At 46.9% G+C, this 21,981-nt stretch overlaps 1 protein-coding gene across 1 annotated transcript; it reads left to right on the top strand.

Moving 5' to 3' along the window:
* Positions 1 to 12,034: 12,034 nt before the first annotated feature.
* LOC119407219 (medium/long-chain-fatty-acid--CoA/3-oxocholest-4-en-26-oate--CoA ligase) lies at positions 12,035 to 21,697 on the top strand. The gene is made up of 3 exons (XM_037674101.2): positions 12,035 to 12,280; positions 17,954 to 18,134; positions 21,466 to 21,697. Exons 2-3 carry the CDS (start codon positions 17,964 to 17,966, stop codon positions 21,676 to 21,678), a joined length of 384 nt encoding a protein of 127 aa, XP_037530029.1. The 5' UTR covers positions 12,035 to 12,280; positions 17,954 to 17,963; the 3' UTR covers positions 21,679 to 21,697.
* The last annotated feature ends 284 nt before the right edge of the window (positions 21,698 to 21,981 follow it).

Genomic DNA, 21,981 nt, shown 5'->3' with positions numbered 1-21,981 from the left:
CTCAGACATCGCAAGTTCTCAGCACGGCAGACTTTCCAAAGACGTTGAGTTGTTAGCTCCTAACGTTTCTCCTTCAGGCGAAAGCGGCGGCTGATAAAGCACGAGCTGAGCAAAGAAAACAGAGAGGAGGTGTTCGATCGCGTGTCACGAGCACAACAGCATGCACTGCGCAGATATCGAGGAATAGCTGTTGATTTCAGCCGCCAGTGCAGCAACACAAGCCTACAGGCACGCGCCTAAGATTCCCGGCCGGAGGCTATCAATCGGATGTCACTGTCTTCCGACGGCAAAGCTGTGTTGCGTGGAACGATGTCATACTTCGGGTTTCCAGCTCACCACATCAGCATTGGACGCAAATTCCCGCTACCGCAAGAATTGCTGCGTAGTCACCGATATGGTCTGCGCACAAGGATATACAGCAGCGAACGAACCGGGACCCCAAGCGTATCACGCATGTATGCCACCTGCCGTTTGTAAAACCTTGCCTGAGGAGGTTTACTGAAGAAATAAAAAAACTTAGGAGGCCTACTATTTAGGGCCGAAACATACAAATCCAAGTGCCAGAAGAGATGTAGAGTAGACCATTCGGAAAATCCCAATGAATATGTGCCCGCACATGCCACAGGGTGACCGCAAATACGGCCGAAGCTTACCACTAAGGCTTTTTATATAAACTTTATTTGTGATTCGAGCAAACAGGTATACAAATTTAGGTGTGAAGTTTGCGATACTGGGCTGACAGAAACCGCGTTCCACACCCCAAAGTACAATCATTCAAAGCAAGAGCAATGAATCAGAGAAATACGCAAAGTGAGCTCGCAGTTCCTAGGCTGTAACCGCAGGCTGTCTAAAGGTGCGCGTGATAGAAGCGTGGGCGGAGGCAGGGTAACCACGCGAGCGCCTTGTTGCACGGTGTTCCGACTCAGAGTGAAGAGTTCGCAAACGCCCGCGTCCCCTTGGAGCTAGCCTTATGTAATTATGAGGAACGCCGCTATGGGGCACTCCTGAACACTTAGAGTGCACGGAAATATATACGCGGGTGTTCCTGGATTTCGTTGCCATGGAAATGCGCCTGTCGTAGGCGGAAATCGAACCCACGTCCTGAAGCGAAACAGTCCGATGCATAACTTGCCAAAGTATATGATAGACGGCGAATCGGAGCGAGCGTATCCTGCCAAGTTTCCGCTTGTAGCCTAATCTAGCAAGTACAGAGCACAGCAAGCCCAGTTGAACGGGATGGGTTACTTTCGCGCTCACGCACTTTTGCCCGGGGAAAATGCTGCGACGCATAAAGGAAAGGAAGCCGGTACCAAAGAAATTCGAGTGGCCTACATTTTTTAGAAGCGGAGGTATACATCTTAATTGTGTTTAATTGTTAATTTAGTTAGTTTAATTCTGCGGTGTTTAGTTTGTTAGCAGTGGCAGAAAGGAACACGCAGCAAGTACAAAACAGTTGTCGTGTCATTCCTATATATGTGTGCCTTATCTCGTATTTATGATGTTTATTGCAGTGGATTGATATGAACAAGCCCAGCAAACCACACCTCTGGAAAACGACATTTTTTCTAAAAAAAAGGAAAGAAAAGGAAAGCTGAGGTGCTATTCAAAACATACTTCGCCCACGCAGATCTACTCAGTTCCCTCGCATCGCACGCGCACTGCCCGTTTTTCTGCTTTCTTTTGTCTGCCGTTGCACACCCCTCGGTTTTAGTGGTCGCCCGAGTGGGGCCACAAACATACGCACGCACACGAGGGGGACGTTCCGAGAGTACGGCTTTTTTTTTTTTTTTTTCACTTGACGACGCTCACCCCATACTCTCTGTGCAAAATCGGCATTTGCCCCCCTCCAGCCACACCGGCACTTGCCCCCACCCAAGCTATGCCAGATCTCTCTCTCCCCCCCTCCCCCAGCCGCGATGCAAGACGGCTTTGCACCCCCAAGGCGCCCATGCTTCACACTTGCTTTCACGCTCTCCCGCGCAGCCGTCTGAAAGGCAGACAAAAAGAGAAGACTTGCAGATGCTGGGGCATGGTCTGCAGTTGACATTCTCCCCCGAAGTAAAATGTTTTCGAACGCCACAGTCGGGGAGACGGGGAGCTTTCCAATGCAGCGCTTTCGTGTTGTCCGTCTAGGTGGCGCTAGAGGAAGATTTTCGTTGTAGTGATAGGAATAATGCAGATTTCTCAGTGTTCCTGCAGTATTTGTGTGTGATTAGTGTGTATAATTATATAAGGAGACCGTAACTATTATATTTTAAGCTATGCATGCGGAGATTTAAGCGCAGTTTGAAGATTACTCCACTTTTGTTGACGCTTTCAGCATGAAAAATTAAGACAGTTTACGAGCTTCGTATCGCATTTCTGCTTGCTTTATTGAAAAACGCTAGGTCCAGGAAATAGATCGGGGACTATAGTTTCTCTACGTGCAAATTCGGCCATGGAACTTCAGTAGCTTTCCACGAAAATGGGCCACGGTAGGTCCCTATATTGAGAATATCGCCCACTTTAGATGAATATAATTTAAAAAGTAGCACGTGCACATCGATGAAATTGGGTATTCAGACGGAAAATCTTATCCTCTACATACGCCCCGAAAATGAACTTTCTCTAGCGAATAGTTACTGGACAATCTGCTGCGGAAGTTACTAAATTTGGCTGTTTTCAAAAGCTCAGCAACAAAAAAGTAGAAGTCCAACATCAATTTGCTACGTTGAGAAAATAGGTAAATATGTCTTGAATGTGCTGCGCAAAGAACAGTGCTGTAACTGTAGCAGATTTTTTTTAAAAATGGTCACTGTTGAGGCACAGTCAGCCAAAACCGTGTAACTTGCGCTTATTCTTGGCTATCCATCCCCAAATACTAATGGTTGACTTGTTTTTAATAAATATATTTGAAAAGTACAAAGATCAAGCTTTTCAATGATATATAAGTCAACTATATAAAGCACGGAGAACAGCCGCCGCGTCGGTTGGAAAAGTGACAAAAACGACGTGTTCGTGCCGCCGGAGTGAGACCGCCGCCTTAAAGGTCGTCATCCCGCTCGTTGCGATGCGCGCACCTATACTAGCAGTACTTTGCCCTACAGGGTGTGGTCGCCCGTGCACGCGCTCCTCTCTCGTGAAGGCAGTGGTTTGTACGTCTTGTGCGTTTACCGCAAAGGTTCGGTTGAAGGTACAGAGCGTACGAAGGTCACTTCGCTCACTGCAGCGGCCGCGTTTGCGAAAGAAGTGCGCTGCTAAAACACAAGAATGTAACAACTGTGACAGTCGTTAGTCCGCGCTCGTCGTCAGTATACTTGTGCGTTCGTTTTGCGCGTCCTTCTTTGTGTTTGACGGTGCTATAGCTGCCAGACACCAATAGCAATTGCACAAGCTCTCATATATCAATCCACAATAAAGGCTCAACTACCTCTGTGAAGACACGTTTCACTTTCGTGTTATACCGATTCCTACGACGGAGGGATCAGCCAAGTTTTTTTTTTGTTCTTGATATTGTTGCTGATGATCACATTTAGCGGCAGGAGTATCCTCGCTGACGTACTTTTGTCCGCATGCAACTTGGTAGAGAAGCCTGAAGTAGAACCATGATGGACACATGTACGTTCTGCCCGCTTCCATTGCGCGTGCGGTACACGTAGTTGTGTTCTTACCAAAATGCAAATCTCGCTTTTAAATGCGCATCTCATTCACATGTAAATGGCGTATATGTTTTTATCCGCAAAGTGGAAGTCTAGCAGTACAATATGCGTGATTTCAGATTTCCACTCTTTAAGAGGACCGCTGTCCCAACTCAGAATCTGCCTTCGTGCACAAGTGCTCGCACCTTTCATGCATGCTAGCAGGCAAGCACGCTTGCCTGCTACGTACGAAAACTTGCCTTCTTCAACCACTGCCTCGCATGAAAGGCTCTTTATCTTTTAAAAAAAAGAAATAAATAAAAAAGAAATCTGATGTGGCGCACCGAACAGGCTCTACGTTTGCACGTACAGTTCAACTATTTCCTCTCTTTCGTCACTAAAATCATTCAGAACTAATATAAAGTAAACGGCTGCAAGCACCATTTTACCTTCGACGAAACACCGCGATTAAATGCCACAATGCTCAAAGTTCAGCACAGCGCTAAGCGAAAGTAGCGAAAGTACAGCAAAAGTGCCGTCGTGACCCTAGATATCATTACCATTTTGTTTATTTTGAGCAGTGTTGCCAGCACAATCTGGAGTTACGAATATATGTCAAAACTGGAGAAACAAGCGTAAGCAACTTACGACATGAAGATAACGCTGCTTTAGTAGCAGGTAGAAAAAATTGACCCGAATGCCCTCATTTTGAAGGTAAAAAAAAAGGAAGCGAGAACGGTCGTCCTTTTCCAAGCATAAAGAAGAATAAAGTTATGACAAAAGATGAACACCAACCTGTCTCGGATAAATAACGTAGTCGTTGTAGAAAATTACGTTTGCCTAGGATCCAGGACACAAAGAATGCCGCTCTATAAAAGGAATTAGGCGAAGAACAATAACAGAAAAGGTGAGTGAGTGAGTGAGTGAGTGAGTGAGTGAGTGAGTGAGTGAGTGAGTGAGTGAGTGAGTGAGTGAGTGAGTGAGTGAGTGAGTGAGTGAGTGAGTGAGTGAGTGAGTGAGTGAGTGAGTGAGTGAGTGAGTGAGTGAGTTCAAAAAAAAGAGCGAAAATTAACAATAGGCAAAGTGGAAGGTAAGAACCATGCAATAACTGTGACATTACTCAAGACGCTGAGAAATGTCTGAGTGGGCTCAAAGAGCTTGTATTAAACCTCTCTCTGGCGTTCATATACCAATGGCATCAGCAGGAGTCTTCAGTGACTCGATGATAGTTAACAGCCCCTCTTTAAATCTGACTTTCTGATTAATTTTCAGAGCGGAATTGCGCGCCATGGGAGTCACCAAAGCAATTGAATGATAGCGAACTCCGATGGCTGACTTGAAGCACTTCTTGGACAACGTTTCCCGCTGTTATCGTAGCAAAACTGCTCCTGCCCTAATTGAGAACGCTCGAGCAGAGAAGCCTCCGGGGAGCATCCAAGACTGCTCTTCTAATAAATTACTCTTCTAATGACGATCAGCTGACGCATTTTCTGTTGGTACTGGCCAGGCCGCGCCGACATTCAGCGCACTTCAAATACATATACATTTTTTTTAAGACAGCGCTTAGGGTACTAAAGTTTCATATTGTACCACACTCAGTAGAATTATGTGGGCGAAACCTGCTTCAACCATTTGTATTTATGCCCACTTCGCAAACATGTGTGTCGTGGCCACCTTCGTGCGTCTTGTGTGTATAGAGTTGTTTTGTCTGTTGTGCATATATTTGCATGCCATTTGTGCATTTTCCTCATCTGTACTCTTTCTCATCTCAGACGGCATCGCGGTTTCGCGGGCGTGTTCTGAGCCGTATGGTGTAACTTGTTGTCCTCGCCTTCTGTGTTTTTATGTACCAGGGCGTCCATGCATATAAGAGGACTCCATTTACTCCCCTTCTGTAACTCTCCTGTATATATTTCAGGACATGTGTCATTTTTCACCTTGTAATATTTTTTCTTGCTATTATTATATGAAAGGAGCAAATATTGTCATTATAGAGGGTGACTAATTCCCCTTCGTTTTATTTTCATTTCAATAAAAAATAAGTGCACGATTGATTTGCTGCCACAAAACCACCCTTCCCGGAGTCTTTGCGTCCTGTGCAAACTTTAGACATCCACGTTAACGCCTTAATTGGGCGTAGGCCATTTTTCTCAACCGCGTTGTAGAAGAACAGAGATCAAAGAGAGGTCTTTGCAAGCAACTGCAATTTGCTTTGTGGTTTCACTCATTATTTTTTGCCTTGTTGATCTCAGTCTTTACGTTAGAGTCTTGCGTTTTTCCACAAACTTTCACGATATAGAACGATGCCTGTAGACAAAAAGGCTGCCCAGCAGTGACGGTATCCGCCTTCACCTTAAGCACAGAATGAAAGCCAAAACACGCGACATGCAGTCGCTCCCCGGGCGGAAAGCAGAAAAGCGCGCTTCAGGGTTTATAACGCGAAAGCGTTACTTGGCTAGGTTAGTGTACTCTAGATACAATCTATAGCTAGGTTGGCGAAAACGCGTGCTCGCCGGGCGTCCACAGATTCCGTGTCCGGGAAACACGTGACCTCTCCTACCGGAACTGATCGACGCCGGCGCACGCGGCAACTTGCAGCCGCTGATTAGGTGAGGGGGATCCCCGCAGAAGCGCCGACTCGAAGGGAGCGCGCCATTGTCCGCCGTATCAGTTGTCCTTCAACTGCTGTGGGGGAAGTGTCGCAGCATCATTCATAGCTGCAATGAGCCTGATGTCGTCATCGGCAGAAGACTCGTCAGCGAAGCGCTCCCTCGACTAGGAGGAATGAGGGCACGAACGCGAATTGAAACGTGTAAAAGGCAGGCACGAGAACCTCCTTGGCAAACTAACGTTTTGCATTGGCTATCCGTACATGATTCTGCGATACATTGACGTACTCGATGATATCGCCAACAAAGCGGTTGGAAAGCTGCGCTACGTGCAGAGAGACGTTCAAGGAGAAATAATTAGAGTGTGGCTCGTGCTCCCGCCAGGATCTGGGCACATCGCACGCAGCAAGAGCAAACGATTTAAACTCAACGAACCGAACATTCCATAACACAATTCGACCTCTCGCGTTGCCTCACTCTTTATAACACAACTCGGCAACACTATTTTGCAGCACCCTACCCAACAACAACTTAGCCAAAAGAAACGCTTTCGTGTTCTCATCTAATGCCTCTGCACCCGTTTTTGTTAGCTACAGACTTAACGGTGGTTAGAAGCTCTCGGTTTCTTGAAAGCACGTTCTCTAAAGTCATGAGAATGACTTTCCCATTTTCCTCGGCAAAAAAATTAGCGCAGCTCGCGCTAAGTCGCGCAAGGCTGGGCCACAGCACAGCTGGTGTGAACCCTGTCTTGGAGGCTTTTACCCTCTAACCTCGCTTTCCCACTTAGCTACAGACTTAACGGTGGTTAGAAGCTCTCGGTTTCTCGAAAGCACGTTCTCTAAAGTCATGAGAATGACTTTCCCATTTTCCTCGGCAAAAAAATTAGCGCAGCTTGCGCTAAGTCGCGCAAGGCTGGGCCACAGCACAGCTGGTGTGAACCCTGTCTTGGAGGCTTTTACCCTCTAACCTCGCTTTCCCACTTAGCTACAGACTTAACGGTGGTTAGAAGCTCTCGGTTTCTTGAAAGCACGTTCTCTAAAGTCATGAGAATGACTTTCCCATTTTCCTCGGCAAAAAAATTAGCGCAGCTTGCGCTAAGTCGCGCAAGGCTGGGCCACAGCACAGCTGGTGTGAACCCTGTTTTGGAGGCTTTTACCCTCTAACCTCGCTTTCCCACTTAGCTACAGACTTAACGGTGGTTAGAAGCTCTCGGTTTCTTGAAAGCACGTTCTCTAAAGTCATGAGAATGACTTTCCCATTTTCCTCGGCAAAAAATTAGCGCAGCTTGCGCTAAGTCGCGCAAGGCTGGGCCACAGCACAGCTGGTGTGAACCCTGTCTTGGAGGCTTTTACCCTCTAACCTCGCTTTCCCACTTAGCTACAGACTTAACGGTGGTTAGAAGCTCTCGGTTTCTTGAAAGCACGTTCTCTAAAGTCATGGGAATGACTTTCCCATTTTCCTCGGCAAAAAAATTAGCGCAGCTTGCGCTAAGTCGCGCAAGGCTGGGCCACAGCACAGCTGGTGTGAACCCTGTCTTGGAGGCTTTTACCCTCTAACCTCGCTTTCCCACTTAGCTACAGACTTAACGGTGGTTAGAAGCTCTCGGTTTCTCGAAAGCACGTTCTCTAAAGTCATGAGAATGACTTTCCCATTTTCCTCGGCAAAAAAATTAGCGCAGCTTGCGCTAAGTCGCGCAAGGCTGGGCCACAGCACAGCTGGTGTGAACCCTGTTTTGGAGGCTTTTACCCTCTAACCTCGCTTTCCCACTTAGCTACAGACTTAACGGTGGTTAGAAGCTCTCGGTTTCTTGAAAGCACGTTCTCTAAAGTCATGAGAATGACTTTCCCATTTTCCTCGGCAAAAAATTAGCGCAGCTTGCGCTAAGTCGCGCAAGGCTGGGCCACAGCACAGCTGGTGTGAACCCTGTCTTGGAGGCTTTTACCCTCTAACCTCGCTTTCCCACTTAGCTACAGACTTAACGGTGGTTAGAAGCTCTCGGTTTCTTGAAAGCACGTTCTCTAAAGTCATGGGAATGACTTTCCCATTTTCCTCGGCAAAAAAATTAGCGCAGCTTGCGCTAAGTCGCGCAAGGCTGGGCCACAGCACAGCTGGTGTGAACCCTGTCTTGGAGGCTTTTACCCTCTAACCTCGCTTTCCCACTTAGCTACAGACTTAACGGTGGTTAGAAGCTCTCGGTTTCTTGAAAGCACGTTCTCTAAAGTCATGGGAATGACTTTCCCATTTTCCTCGGCAAAAAAATTAGCGCAGCTTGCGCTAAGTCGCGCAAGGCTGGGCCACAGCACAGCTGGTGTGAACCCTGTCTTGGAGGCTTTTACCCTCTAACCTCGCTTTCCCACTTAGCTACAGATTTAACGGTGGTTAGAAGCTCTCGGTTTCTTGAAAGCACGTTCTCTAAAGTCATGGGAATGACTTTCCCATTTTCCTCGGCAAAAAAATTAGCGCAGCTTGCGCTAAGTCGCGCAAGGCTGGGCCACAGCACAGCTGGTGTGAACCCTGTCTTGGAGGCTTTTACCCTCTAACCTCGCTTTCCCACTTAGCTACAGATTTAACGGTGGTTAGAAGCTCTCGGTTTCTTGAAAGCACGTTCTCTAAAGTCATGGGAATGACTTTCCCATTTTCCTCGGCAAAAAAATTAGCGCAGCTTGCGCTAAGTCGCGCAAGGCTGGGCCACAGCACAGCTGGTGTGAACCCTGTCTTGGAGGCTTTTACCCTCTAACCTCGCTTTCCCACTTAGCTACAGACTTAACGGTGGTTAGAAGCTCTCGGTTTCTTGAAAGCACGTTCTCTAAAGTCATGGGAATGACTTTCCCATTTTCCTCGGCAAAAAAATTAGCGCAGCTTGCGCTAAGTCGCGCAAGGCTGGGCCACAGCACAGCTGGTGTGAACCCTGTCTTGGAGGCTTTACCCTCTAACCTCGCTTTCCCACTTAGCTACAGATTTAACGGTGGTTAGAAGCTCTCGGTTTCTTGAAAGCACGTTCTCTAAAGTCATGGGAATGACTTTCCCATTTTCCTCGGCAAAAAAATTAGCGCAGCTTGCGCTAAGTCGCGCAAGGCTGGGCCACAGCACAGCTGGTGTGAACCCTGTCTTGAAGGCTTTACCCTCTAACCTCGCTTTCCCACTTAGCTACAGATTTAACGGTGGTTAGAAGCTCTCGGTTTCTTGAAAGCACGTTCTCTAAAGTCATGGGAATGACTTTCCCATTTTCCTCGGCAAAAAAATTAGCGCAGCTTGCGCTAAGTCGCGCAAGGCTGGGCCACAGCACAGCTGGTGTGAACCCTGTCTTGAGGCTTTTACCCTCTAACCTCGCTTTCCCCACTTAGCTACAGATTTAACGGTGGTTAGAAGCTCTCGGTTTCTTGAAAGCACGTTCTCTAAAGTCATGGGAATGACTTTCCCATTTTCCTCGGCAAAAAAATTAGCGCAGCTTGCGCTAAGTCGCGCAAGGCTGGGCCACAGCACAGCTGGTGTGAACCCTGTCTTGAAGGCTTTTACCCTCTAACCTCGCTTTCCCACTTAGCTACAGATTTAACGGTGGTTAGAAGCTCTCGGTTTCTTGAAAGCACGTTCTCTAAAGTCATGGGAATGACTTTCCCATTTTCCTCGGCAAAAAAATTAGCGCAGCTTGCGCTAAGTCGCGCAAGGCTGGGCCACAGCACAGCTGGTGTGAACCCTGTCTTGGAGGCTTTTACCCTCTAACCTCGCTTTCCCACTTAGCTACAGATTTAACGGTGGTTAGAAGCTCTCGGTTTCTTGAAAGCACGTTCTCTAAGTCATGGGAATGACTTTCCCATTTTCCTCGGCAAAAAAATTAGCGCAGCTTGCGCTAAGTCGCGCAAGGCTGGGCCACAGCACAGCTGGTGTGAACCCTGTCTTGAAGCTTTTACCCTCTAACCTCGCTTTCCCACTTAGCTACAGATTAACGGTGGTTAGAAGCTCTCGGTTTCTTGAAAGCACGTTCTCTAAAGTCATGGGAATGACTTTCCCATTTTCCTCGGCAAAAAATTAGCGCAGCTTGCGCTAAGTCGCGCAAGGCTGGGCCACAGCACAGCTGGTGTGAACCCTGTCTTGGAGGCTTTTACCCTCTAACCTCGCTTTCCCACTTAGCTACAGATTTAACGGTGGTTAGAAGCTCTCGGTTTCTTGAAAGCACGTTCTCTAAAGTCATGGAATGACTTTCCCCATTTTCCTCGGCAAAAAAATTAGCGCAGCTTGCGCTAAGTCGCGAAAGGCTGGGCCACAGCACAGCTGGTGTGAACCCTGTCTTGAAGGCTTTTACCCTCTAACCTCGCTTTCCCACCCCTTGCTATACTATATAGCTATGCTGGCTCTTTCTTTTATCTCTTTTTTGTGTTTGTGTCTTTCTATCTCATTCTCTCTATCTCTATTCCTTTCTCTCTGTGCTCGTTCTCCCCTCCTCCATGCGAGGGCAAAATGCTCAATGTATACCTAGATATGCGGCGCACATGTGCCATCAGGATTCTTTCGACAATCATCATACGTATAGCCTCATGACATCGCCCTCATGACATCGCTGCGTAGACATCGCACGCTGATCATATGCCGGAGTTGGTGTTTGTGTTCCAGTATCGTTATTGAGTCTTGCAGTGAAAAAACTCCAAAACTTGCATGAGTATACGTAAAGTTGGCGATGGATAAACGTTAAAATCTTGATGGACCCGAAAACCTCCATAATTGCTATTTTCGATGAACTGCTATTTTGATATTATGCATTAGTTATGGTAAACTACTACAGGAGGAAAACTAAGGCTAAACTGCGCGTCGGCTTCCCGCCAGACGCAATACAGACCACAACGTCAGGGCCTTCCACCAGTACTTGTAACTAAAATTGCATTAACGATATAACTGATGTGAAAGTCGACCTGATCCGCAAGGTAACGCGTAAGAACATCTTAATATTGCATGGTGAACCAGGTTTCGCAATGAGGACGCACTGCAGGGTTATACTTTTTCTTATTTCACTAATGTTGAGTGCAGCACAGCATTTGTTCTCACCGATCTATAGACCAAGAGTGGTCGTGTCAGATAATGCAATATCCTTTCTCTTAGTTTTTTTTTTTTTTATGCCCTCACTCATACGTCGTTTCCAGAGCTGCCACATTGGAATCAAGAATGCGTCCCTTACCAATGACATACGAAGAATCTTCCTTACACGTCTATTCCCATTTGGACCCGCCATGGTAGCTCAGTGGGTCGCGCTGCCAAGACGAGGGGGCGGGTTCGATTCCCGGCCACGGCAGCCGTATTTCCGTGAGGGCGCAAGGCAAAGAACTCCCATGCGCTTAGATTTAGGTGCACGTTGAAGAACCCCATGTGTTCAAAATTAATCCGGAGTCCCCTACTACGGCGTGCCTCATAATCAAGCCATGGTTTTGGCACGTAAAACCCTGTTAATTATGATTAACTATTCATATGTGTTCATATTTCAAAGAAACACCTTTCTGTTATCAATTAACTTCTTTTATTATTTGTGAATATTATTTTTCTGGCATGATCAGGAATAATCAAATACAAGCATAATGTTAATGCTGCGCCTCGGTAAAGTTGAACTAACTGTAAACTGTAAGTTCGTTGATCCGACAGGCTCCGCGGATGTTGTTCGAAAACAGCACTTAAGCCAGCTGCGGAGGAGAAACGGCGCAGCCACCTCAAGGTGGCTACACCAGGGCCATGTGACGACGGGAGGAGGTCCTCGATTGTTGTAGACATATCACTAAGCAAACAATACTTGTCGCAGGCGCCGGCGCTGCCAACTGCATCCGCTCAGCGAAAGACTGAACACGAGGGAGTGCATTGTGCTTTACTGACGAAACGTCATGAGCGCGCTTCCGTAGACTGCTGATTTATTATCGGGCGCGTTCATCACTGAGTCCGCGAACGAGAGTTCCCGTATTGGTGCTCTTATCTCGCCACACTCTTACGACTGCTGTGGCAGCCGGTGTATAACCCAGGGTACTTCAATCGAGGCCGTTCACAGAACAGTGAAAGTAGGAAGGACGTGAGCTTGGACAGGTGAGGTATCATTTGCTTGTCTTCTCCTCAGAAGCTTTAATATCAAAAGTTGCCATCGGGGTCATTCATGACTGCCACACGTTTAAGGCTTGACCAGGGCGTCCTTGGCTTGTCAAGAAAGCTCTCTATTCCAGCATTGTGGTAAAGCGTCCCTGGTTTTTCGCGTGTAACTACACTCTAAGAAAACAAAGGAGTATGTGTCACTCTTTTTGGTGAGCCCTGACTTGACACGTATATAGAGAATATTGACACGTAGAAAGACCGAATATTCTGTGCGCAATGAGAACACATTTATAATAGCCACGTATATCGACGTACACTCTAAGAAGAAAAAAAAAAAAGAGTCGTTTGGCTCTTTTTTCGTGAGACCTTCCTTGCCACTTATGTGACTTTCTTTAAAGAGTCACGTTAACTCCCTCTGTAGTCCCGCGACTCTCCGACGACAGTATAGTGATCTCCAAAGAGAGTTCACGTGTCCCTTTAAAGAGAGTCAAATAAGTGGCAAGGAAGGTCTCACGAAAAAAGAGCCAAACGACTCTTTTTTTTTTCTTCTTAGAGTGTACGTCGATATACGTGGCTATTATAAATGTGTCCTCATTGCGCACAGAATATTCTCTAGTGCCGTGATGCTCATCTCACGCAAGTGCGCTATACGGTGCAGGTGGCGTGAAATGCGTCAAGCAACTGTTGAACGCCGTATGTCGTCGTTAGAGCACGCGCAAGCCCATCATTACGTTCCGACGTGTAACCCTCTTCGTGTGCAAGATCAAGAAGGGAGCCGACGGATGGATACACGTTATAGATTTCAAAACAGGAGAAAGTGCCTCAGATCAGGCTGGCCGACGTTTCGATAGGGGACCTATCTTTGTCAAAGGCGCCTTGTCATCCCTGGCGTGTTAGTTTTATGGGGTTAGTGATGACGCCATGTCCAGCGGCGGCGCGTCTGTTGCTGTTGGTAATTGATGCCTGGAAAGAGAGAAACTCGAAAGCAGAGGAGTAAAGCCCTTGCCACATTTCAAGAGAGTTTGCAAACACGTTCGGGTCTGCCATGTCAGAGTTAAAGGTAGCTGCAAAGAAAGAAAAAAAGGGGAAAAAAAGGGGGGGGGGGGCGGGTACAACCAAGCGAGAGGGCGAGTGCAGCCATCACAAAGAGCTGCAGAAGGTGGTGAGGAAGGGAACTACAGGCGGGGAGAAAAACCGGGCGGCTTACGTTTAAATGTCCGCCAAGGAGCTGCAGAAGGTGGTGGGGAAGGCAGCTACAGACGACAAAAAAAAAGGAAGGTACTCGGGCGGCGTACGTTTAAAATGCCGCCTGCCTACTTTAAGTGATATTGAAAGGGTTGCCTGAAAAGCAAGCTCCTGCTTAATGGGTGAAGATTTCTAGATATATGCAACTGCTGCGTAGCTTGCTCCCTCTGCAGCAAAATAAAGGAGAAACGGCAACGTCCGCGGGTAGTAGAACTGTTTTAGCGTTCGCTTCAATCTAATAAATGTATACTGTGTACCTAGTGAGGCGCGGGAGCTAGGAGGGGGGGGGGGGGGGGAGGGGTTATAGTTTGTGTGTGCTTTGTAGTTTGTATAAAAGCACGCATACAAACACACTCACGAACATATACAGGGTGCACCAGCTAACTCTAGCCAGAATTTAAAAATATGCCAACGCACTTTCAATCTATTAAGTATGAGTATTTTCATGCTTACTGCGGGTACCCGCGAAAAAAAAAAAGGAAAAGAAAAAGCACGTGACATGCCCGCTTGCGTACCTTAATTGCAGCGCTCCCTAATGTCCCGCGTATACAAGTCATACGGTTCCCTCGAGGCGGTTCATGACAGCGATAAGCAGACACGGCGGTTATCGCTTGCGCTGCCGCAAGAGAGAGGTTCGTCATGGCACCACCATCGTCGCTGTCCTGTCGCCCTTTAAGTGGCAGTACACGTGGCCGAATGAGACGGTCGTTTGCAGGCGGAACGTTAGGGAGCACTGCAATTACGGCGCGCAAGTGCGCATGTCACGTGGTATTTTACTATATTTGGCGGGCATCTGCAGGAAGCAGAAAAAAACTAATACGTAATAGATAAAAAGTTAGAAACTGTCGCATCGGACGTTCAGCAAACGTATCTACAATTTTCTCATTTCAACTTTTTGCCCAGCTTCGTTCACTTATAAGTTAGTTCATTAATATTGCCTAATTAAGCAGTTGAGCAGAACACAAAAACAGTGTGACTTACTCAATGCAATAGTCAGAAACATGCATTTGGTCGAGTCGTCATAAAGTGTATCGCATATTTTTAAACTCTGGCTAGAGTTAGCTGGGGCAGCCATTATTTAAAGGGGTCAGAACCCCCCCCCCCTCCCTCCCCCCTTCCCTTTACATTCGAAATTAAATCTTGGATACGTCCCTCATGCGTATACGGTTCAGTCTGTCTACGTTAAAAAAGTGCTTACAATATATACAATGTATCTATTAGTGTGTCTTGCTCCGTCTGTATACATTCCTTGCCTCAGATATCAATTAGATAAACTATCTTCAAATGAACGATAGGAACAACCAGTCTTCTCTTGTTTAGTTCCCGTCGCGATGTACGTCGTTATTGCGTTCTGCTGCTTAGCACGTGGTCGTGTACGTGCGTTTCAGCTTCGGCAGCCGCCATAACTTTCATGGCAAAGCTGTGTTCGCTTGTTCTTTTTTACAGCGAAAGCAGTGATGAGATCACAACAAGGGCCGTTTTTGGCGCCGTAGTTGTACACCGCCGCCGCCGCCGCCGTCCGTAACCACTATCGCTCAAAATAAGAAAAAAAAAAACGAAATAAGAAAAAAATTTCCAGGATGGAACGAGGTTCGAACCTGAGCCCTCTGCATGGGAGCCCAGCGTCCTACCTTAGAGCCATGCCGGTGCTTGAACCTGCTTTGCAAAAAGACCCTATACAGGCTTCATGTCGGGAAGGAACCGCATTAACATATGTAATGTAGCGTGGTAGACGAGTAAAAAATTTGGCCGCGTATCTGCGCGCTTCGCTGCAAATGTCGTCTAAAGACGATAGAAGAGGCGCTGCGTGAGGTATGGACGCCATCTGGCAATACGTCGGGAAACATGAGTGCTGTGTTGCGGGCTGGTAGTCCCGGCGCAGCGGCAGGCGAAGACCGGCGGTGACCAACGCGACCGGTGGGGACGCCGGCCAGCCCGAACACGCTGTTTGGCGCGATGCGCTGAAGGAGAAGAAACGTCCGCACTGAACGAGTACTCTCCACAAACTCTCTTATTTACACGTCGCCTGGGTAAAACAGGAATGCCAAAGCGGCGCCCCCAGTCATTCGTACAATGCAATACTGAACCGAAACTGAAACACAACATGAGCTTGTGCAGAGGGCACGGAGGAAGACAAGTTTCAACGCAGTCGCATTTAAGCGCAGCTTAAGAAACTAGGGTCTTTAAAAATTTCGTATCTATGTATTTTCTATTAAAGGAACACACCACCTAATACTTACCTAATGATGTTGCGCCTCAGATATGCGTAATATTTACTTTTTGATCGACAACGTTCACAAGTATGAACAGCCGTACCAGTTCAAGATGGGTGGGCGGTAAGCAAGTGGTTCAACTTTGGCCGGGTGGCTGAATCGGGTGACGTGCCGACAAACAGAAAGACAGACCAAAATTTCTGCGTTTAAGTTCCCCAAGAAAGACTATCGTCTTTAATAACAACCAAGTGTCACACAACGCGAATTCTGTAACCAGGCGTCACACAATGCGAATTGCGCAACGAGTGGGTTGTTGAATGCTTCCAACCCATTACAAAGGGCTCTGCCATAATTTTTCATCGTCGTTAGCCACAGCATCAACAAAGTGCACGTAATGCCTTACAGGTGTTTAGCAGGTACCACGGTTCTGCTCAGAATGACGAAAAATTGCGTAGTGGCTGCTTCCTTACTTCACAAAATTTATGATTTATGGCGTAGTGAGTTCCTTCCAAGTGCACTTCTATTGTTTGCCAGGGAAGCCCATAAGGCTCCCATGATCTATTTCCTCCGGGTCTCAATAAAGTTAATTCCCTCTCTCTATCTCTTTCTCACGTTAGCGTATGTTATAAAGCGTGGTGGGGGAGTGAAATAACGACCGGGCGTCACACAATGCAAATTACGTAACTAGTGGGTTCTTTAAAGCTTCCCACCCATTACAAAAGGCTCAGTCATAATTCTTCATCGTCATCAGCCGTCGCATCAAGAAACTGCACATAATGCCTTACAGATGGTACCTCGCTCCTCCGCAGAATGACGACTAATGTCGTGGTGGGGGCTTCCCAACTTCACAAAAATTATGATTTGTGGCGTAGTGGGTACGTTGCTAGTGTAGTTGTATTAGTAGCCACAAGAGAGTTTATAATGGGCTCTAGAGAGACAGAGAGATTAAAAAAACAGAGATTTTTGCCGGCGTCAGTATACCGCTGGCATGCTACTACTCTGTGTAGGGATGGCGAATGGGATTGACAGACTAAAGAAGACAGGGAAGGAAATAATAAAAAGAAAGGAAATGTCGCTGTTCGAGCTTTTGCTGTGACTGTGCTGAGCTTTCCGCGCAGGCCTGGCTTTTTTTCTGTTTCATTACATAGCTTTTATGTGCGGTGTTCAGCTGGCAGTTTGATATTTATGGTACAGTATTATTTAACAGCTGTTGACAAAGTTCCACTTTGAATCCTGTCGTCACCACAGCCGCGCACTTACAAAATACCTCGAAAGCTCTAGTCGCTGCTGTATACGAGCTCACCTCAGATTACGTAAGTGGGTATGTTTTGTCTGTTAAAGCTTGAAAGTAATCGTAATGTTCCTTTCTTAAAGTTTGTGAATGGTTGTTTCAAATAAAATGCTGTGAAACTCTAGGGCTGTTTTGACAGTGGTTGCCTTACTGATTGAAAACTATTCGAATAGTGTCCTATTCATATTCGATTCGGTGTCGTCACTATTCGACTCGTATTCGATTCGGTTCTAAAATTCACTATTTGCACACCTCTGATAATTAGCGTAGAACCGGGCCCTTTCGTGTGACAAGCCTGTGAGCACCTATTTTAATTACTCTACTGTAATAGATTTATTTTTAGTGAGCCACAAACCAAAAAGTTCGCAATAAGCGCGATGCAAGCGTATTCCTGAAACTGTTTAGCTGCGCCGCTTTAGATTAATCCTCCTATAGGTAGAAGTGCCTCTCTGCAATTTTCAACTGCCGCTGTCTTCTGTATTTTATGCATATTCCCTTTTGTCCCAATAAGTTCTAGTGCCTTTCGGTGACGCGTTGTCAGCTGCTTGAAGTAGCATTCCTGTTAGCGGAAAAAATTAACGTCATCATTTTTCGCATACGTAATCAACCAGCATACACTTCGCTTAGACTCTTTCGCCGAGGCTTAAACAAATATGAAATAGTATGTAGTTAAAGGTTCGTGTAATGCGAGAAAGAATGCTAACACACTCGGCATACAGTTGGAGAGTGTACTGAAAGCTGAGAAACCCGAACGGACATCGTTACGAATGGCCTTGATATCACCATGTCTATTTCCATTTCTGAGGACTCCGCCCACCCATCTCTTGATTATTGCCAAACGCTGTATCATGTCGGGCTCACTGAACGCTGTACTATATCTGGGCCCTAGTTATGCTACACGCCGCATACCTCCAACTGCAGGAACATCAGCATGACTGACCCACAAGAAAAAAAGGCCTCCCAGCAGGCCCCTCGTGGTCCAACCACAGTGATAGAGGATAATGTGGTGCGATCCGCTGCTCCGCAACCTCTGATTCCCGACTGTGACTTCCCCACGTGCTTGCGGAAAGCATGGAAGGAGTTCGCCGACCGGACAGCACTGGTGAGCGCGCACCACTTGCTTATCTCGACACCCAGAAGCCCGATTACATTCTCTGAACGCGACGGTACATGGCTATAAACAGTCGCCCTCAGTATGTGTTGCTCACGGTGCCCGTGCCCAAACAAGCAAAGGCTGAACTCGTTTACAAAATGCCAGTAACCGGAAATCTGCCTAGCTCACCATGTATTTTATGTCGGCCCGACCGCGTAGTTTTGGTGCCATGTCGACCGACTGACACCGTGTTGTAGCTTATTTTGAGCGCGACTGTATATCGCCGTAGAGAGCAAGAAGATGACACGTCATGTAGTATAATATGATTCTGGTACCAGAAGTAGCTTGAAACTGAGCATTTTTTGTATGTTCAGTTCCAGGCAACTGAAGAATTCAATCATAAATTTCTACATGTGCTGCTGCTTACCATTTAATTTTATACCACAACCATATGCAATATTTGTGTGTATTCTTGCGTGTTTAACCTATACATTTTACTGCACCAACACTTTTTTAGAGCTAAGCTTGTAGTGTTCTCGTGTGCTGCCATAAATTCACAGTTGCCATTCATACAAGCTTCTTTTCTTTTCCTCCAGAGAACTTTTGCAATAAACTTTGGCAAATGATGCCGCTAGAAGCGTGCGCATGTGATCTGATTTCTCTGTAAGCAGACCGCAGCTGGCTCGACGCCCGAGGACATTCTTTAAGCACGTGCGGAGTATCCGGAAACTGTCTACCGAACAACTAACAGCTATCCGCTTTAAAAGCGCCGGTTCTATAGAAACGCCAACCCGGTGCTTGAGCTTTGCAGTGACGCGCCTTTTGCACGCCGGTAACAAGCAAGCCCTGTCGTTTACCTGACGTGCAAATTCATGTATGTCAAGGCGAACACGCCATATATACGCTTTTTTATTCCCATATTAATTTCCTATATAATGCAAGCATATGCTATAATGTGAGCGTAGCCCCGCTGACATTAGCGCAGCGATCCCAGTCTGACAATTTATGCAATGCAATGAACCTCCACGCGGACAGCTGGCATGTGCCTTAATATATATCCGGTGTTATGTGATTGGCCTCAGTGACATCGAGGTCAACGTATGTTGGCCCTTCCTCTTCTTCGTTTTGTGAACAAATCCTTGCCACAGTGACTGTCATATTATTCCCCTCGAACTAGCACAGCGCACAAATAAACTAAGAGTTCAGAAAAAGCGACACAAACAACAAGCGCTGTCAGCTGCGAGGATGTGTCAGCTGGCACACAACAGCGCAGTGAAAGACCTCAGTCTATTTTCAGCACCTCAGATTATTCACCGCGAAATCCGAGCTCAGTCGGTACACGACGATTTCGCCTACATCGTCGTATACTGCTCGGAATCGAACCTGGAACCTCAGGATTACTCCAAGAGCGCCATAACCACTGAGCCATTACGGCAGCACAGTAACGGAAGTAGCTTGAAGCGCCCCCACGACATGGCACGATGTTTTGAGGAGTGGATATATTGTTATCATTATAAGGTGTATGCATGGTGTCAATATGAAAAGCCTTCATATGTAATCAGCGCGCTGGCAAGGCAAGGGCGAATAGGGCGGAATACATGCGTCCCCGCTTAATTGGTCGTGGACACATTCCAATGCGGGTTTCCTGCAGTGATTCACCATTGCGACCCAGGAGACTTATAGCGACGCTCCCTTTCAGCCTGTTCAAAGGGAAAACATTGGATATCAGCTTTGATAAGGCAACCAAGGAACGTAACGTTGCCCTCCGCACTCCCTTACGATATCGTTGGAAAACAATCCGTAGCAGCGTGTATTTTTCCCGTCGTTATGCGCCCCGCGTAAATACCTTTACCTTTAAGCGTCGTCAGAATGACGACGTTCGGTTTCGGCATGCGCGCTGCGTACGAAAACGCTGTATCAGCTTTGAAGGTCTATATCGCGTAACGTGTCATGCCGCTCTTGGCGTTCAAGAAGTTCACCGAACATTACAGAATTTTAGAATAGGTTATACCCAGACCTTGCGTTTGTCAGGTTCATTCGGTTTGCGTAAACGCGCCGTAGATGCTTTCGAATCGGATTTGTTCTCACTAAACCGAAACGAAATACTCACGCTCGAATATTCACGAGATCAAATGAGCTTTGGGGGCGGCTGCGGTACGCACCCTATTTTCGACAATGAGGAGTCGGAGCGCAAACCCAAGGAATGGTTAGCGTATGGCACAAGAGCCGTGACGAGAACCTAACGCCGCAAAGCTCTACAGGTGTACTATTCTAATTCATATGTATAAATAATAATAATAAAAATCATAAGAAGAAGAAGAAGAAGAAGGAGGTTATTATTAATTTCTGAAGATTTGCGAGCTAAAACCACGATATAATTATGAGGCACGCCACAGGGGAGGACTCCGGATTAACTTTGACCACCTACGTTTAAATCTGACATTTGTATAAATGTGCGACGTCGCATATTATAGGACATCGCTATGCGAACAATAATGCATCGGAACGGTCGAAAGTGCTACGAAAATGGCTATTCATATTTACTTATGCAACTTTTTGCTGAGGGAAGCGGCACGACCGGAAGGTCGCGGGATCAAATCCCGGCCGCGGCGGCCGCGTTTCGATGGAGGCAGAATGCTAGAGGCCCTTGTGATTATACTTAGGTGCACGTTAAAGAACCCCAGGTGGTCGAAATTTCCGGAGCACCCCACTACGGTGTCTCTCACAATCATATCATGGCTCTGGGACGTAAAACCCCAACAATTTTATTATATACTGACGGAAGCGGCTGCGAGCTTTGTAGAGGAAAACATGAACTCGATAAAAGGCGTCACGCAGAATTAAGCCTCTCGCTTCTGACATAGAAGAGGGAACGGCGTCACCAATGAAAGTTCCATGGCGGATTCTATGTTCGCGAACGCGAAATCTTTAAATAAATGTTACATAGTAAGCAGCATATGCACTGTGGCCAGATTAGATTTCTTTTTTTTTTAGCGTTAAGGTGAAAAAACATGCTCGTACACCTCCGCTACATTCTCTTTAACCGAAACAAATGAGGTTCTTGCTTGGGCAATCATCGCGGCGTCGGTCCTAGAATAACGTTGCGCTGGCTTCGAATAAGTTACTCTGTGAAGCTGAGGAAACGAGGTCCGGCAGGTGAGCTTAACAACTTCGACAAAAACTTATCATGGTCAAAATGAATGTTGACTTTCACGTGACCTGCTAGTCTATAGATTTTCTCTGGCAGATAAGGTCGATTAATCGTGCGTATAAGCGTCTGCTTATCAGCCGGTGCCTTTCTCTCGTCGTTAAGTCTCTCTCAACTCTGTCCCAACCACAGATCGAGAATAGCACGGACGAGCGATGCACCTATGGAGAGCTGGAAGAGCTGTGCTCCCGCGTCGCTGCCGGCCTGCGTAGCCTGGGCTTCGGACCAGGAGACATGGCGGGCTTCCACTGCGTCACCAGCTTGGACGCCATCATCGCCTTCTACGGCGTTGTGTTCGCAGGAGGCCGCGTCGTGCTGGCGAAACCCAATCTTTCGGAGCGTTAGTGAAGCAGACTTGTTCTTGATTCTTATTGTTATACGATACGATGTTATATGATAAAATGCTCGAGCAGGTGGGTAGCCGCCATCGGAAGGGGAGCAATGCCTTCAGAAGAGCTGTCATTGGGAAATTTGTAGCGCTGCCCATCTCATCCATGAACAATGCCTGCCTAATAATTAGGAAGGAGGGGATAGAGATAGATGCTGAAGACGGAGAAGCGAAGGGCCACTGGTTCAGTAGGCAACCATAGCATAAAGAGGAAAGAGTATTCTGCCACAGAGCCACGCCAGTGCTTAAAAGAGGGAAGA

Source organism: Rhipicephalus sanguineus, chromosome 1 (genome assembly GCF_013339695.2).
Source record: "Rhipicephalus sanguineus isolate Rsan-2018 chromosome 1, BIME_Rsan_1.4, whole genome shotgun sequence".
NCBI lineage: Eukaryota > Metazoa > Arthropoda > Arachnida > Ixodida > Ixodidae > Rhipicephalus > Rhipicephalus sanguineus.
The sequence above is the reverse complement of the archived record's forward strand: the minus strand, read 5'-3'. Positions and strand labels throughout refer to the sequence as shown.

Excerpts from the sequence above, each read along its gene's own strand:
- LOC119407219 (XM_037674101.2), top strand. The coding sequence starts at position 17,964 with ATGACTGACCCACAAGAAAAAAAGGCCTCCCAGCAGGCCCCTCGTGGT. Across the intron at positions 18,135-21,465 it reads TCGCCGACCGGACAGCACTG|ATCGAGAATAGCACGGACGA; the intron begins GTGAGCGCGCAC and ends TCCCAACCACAG.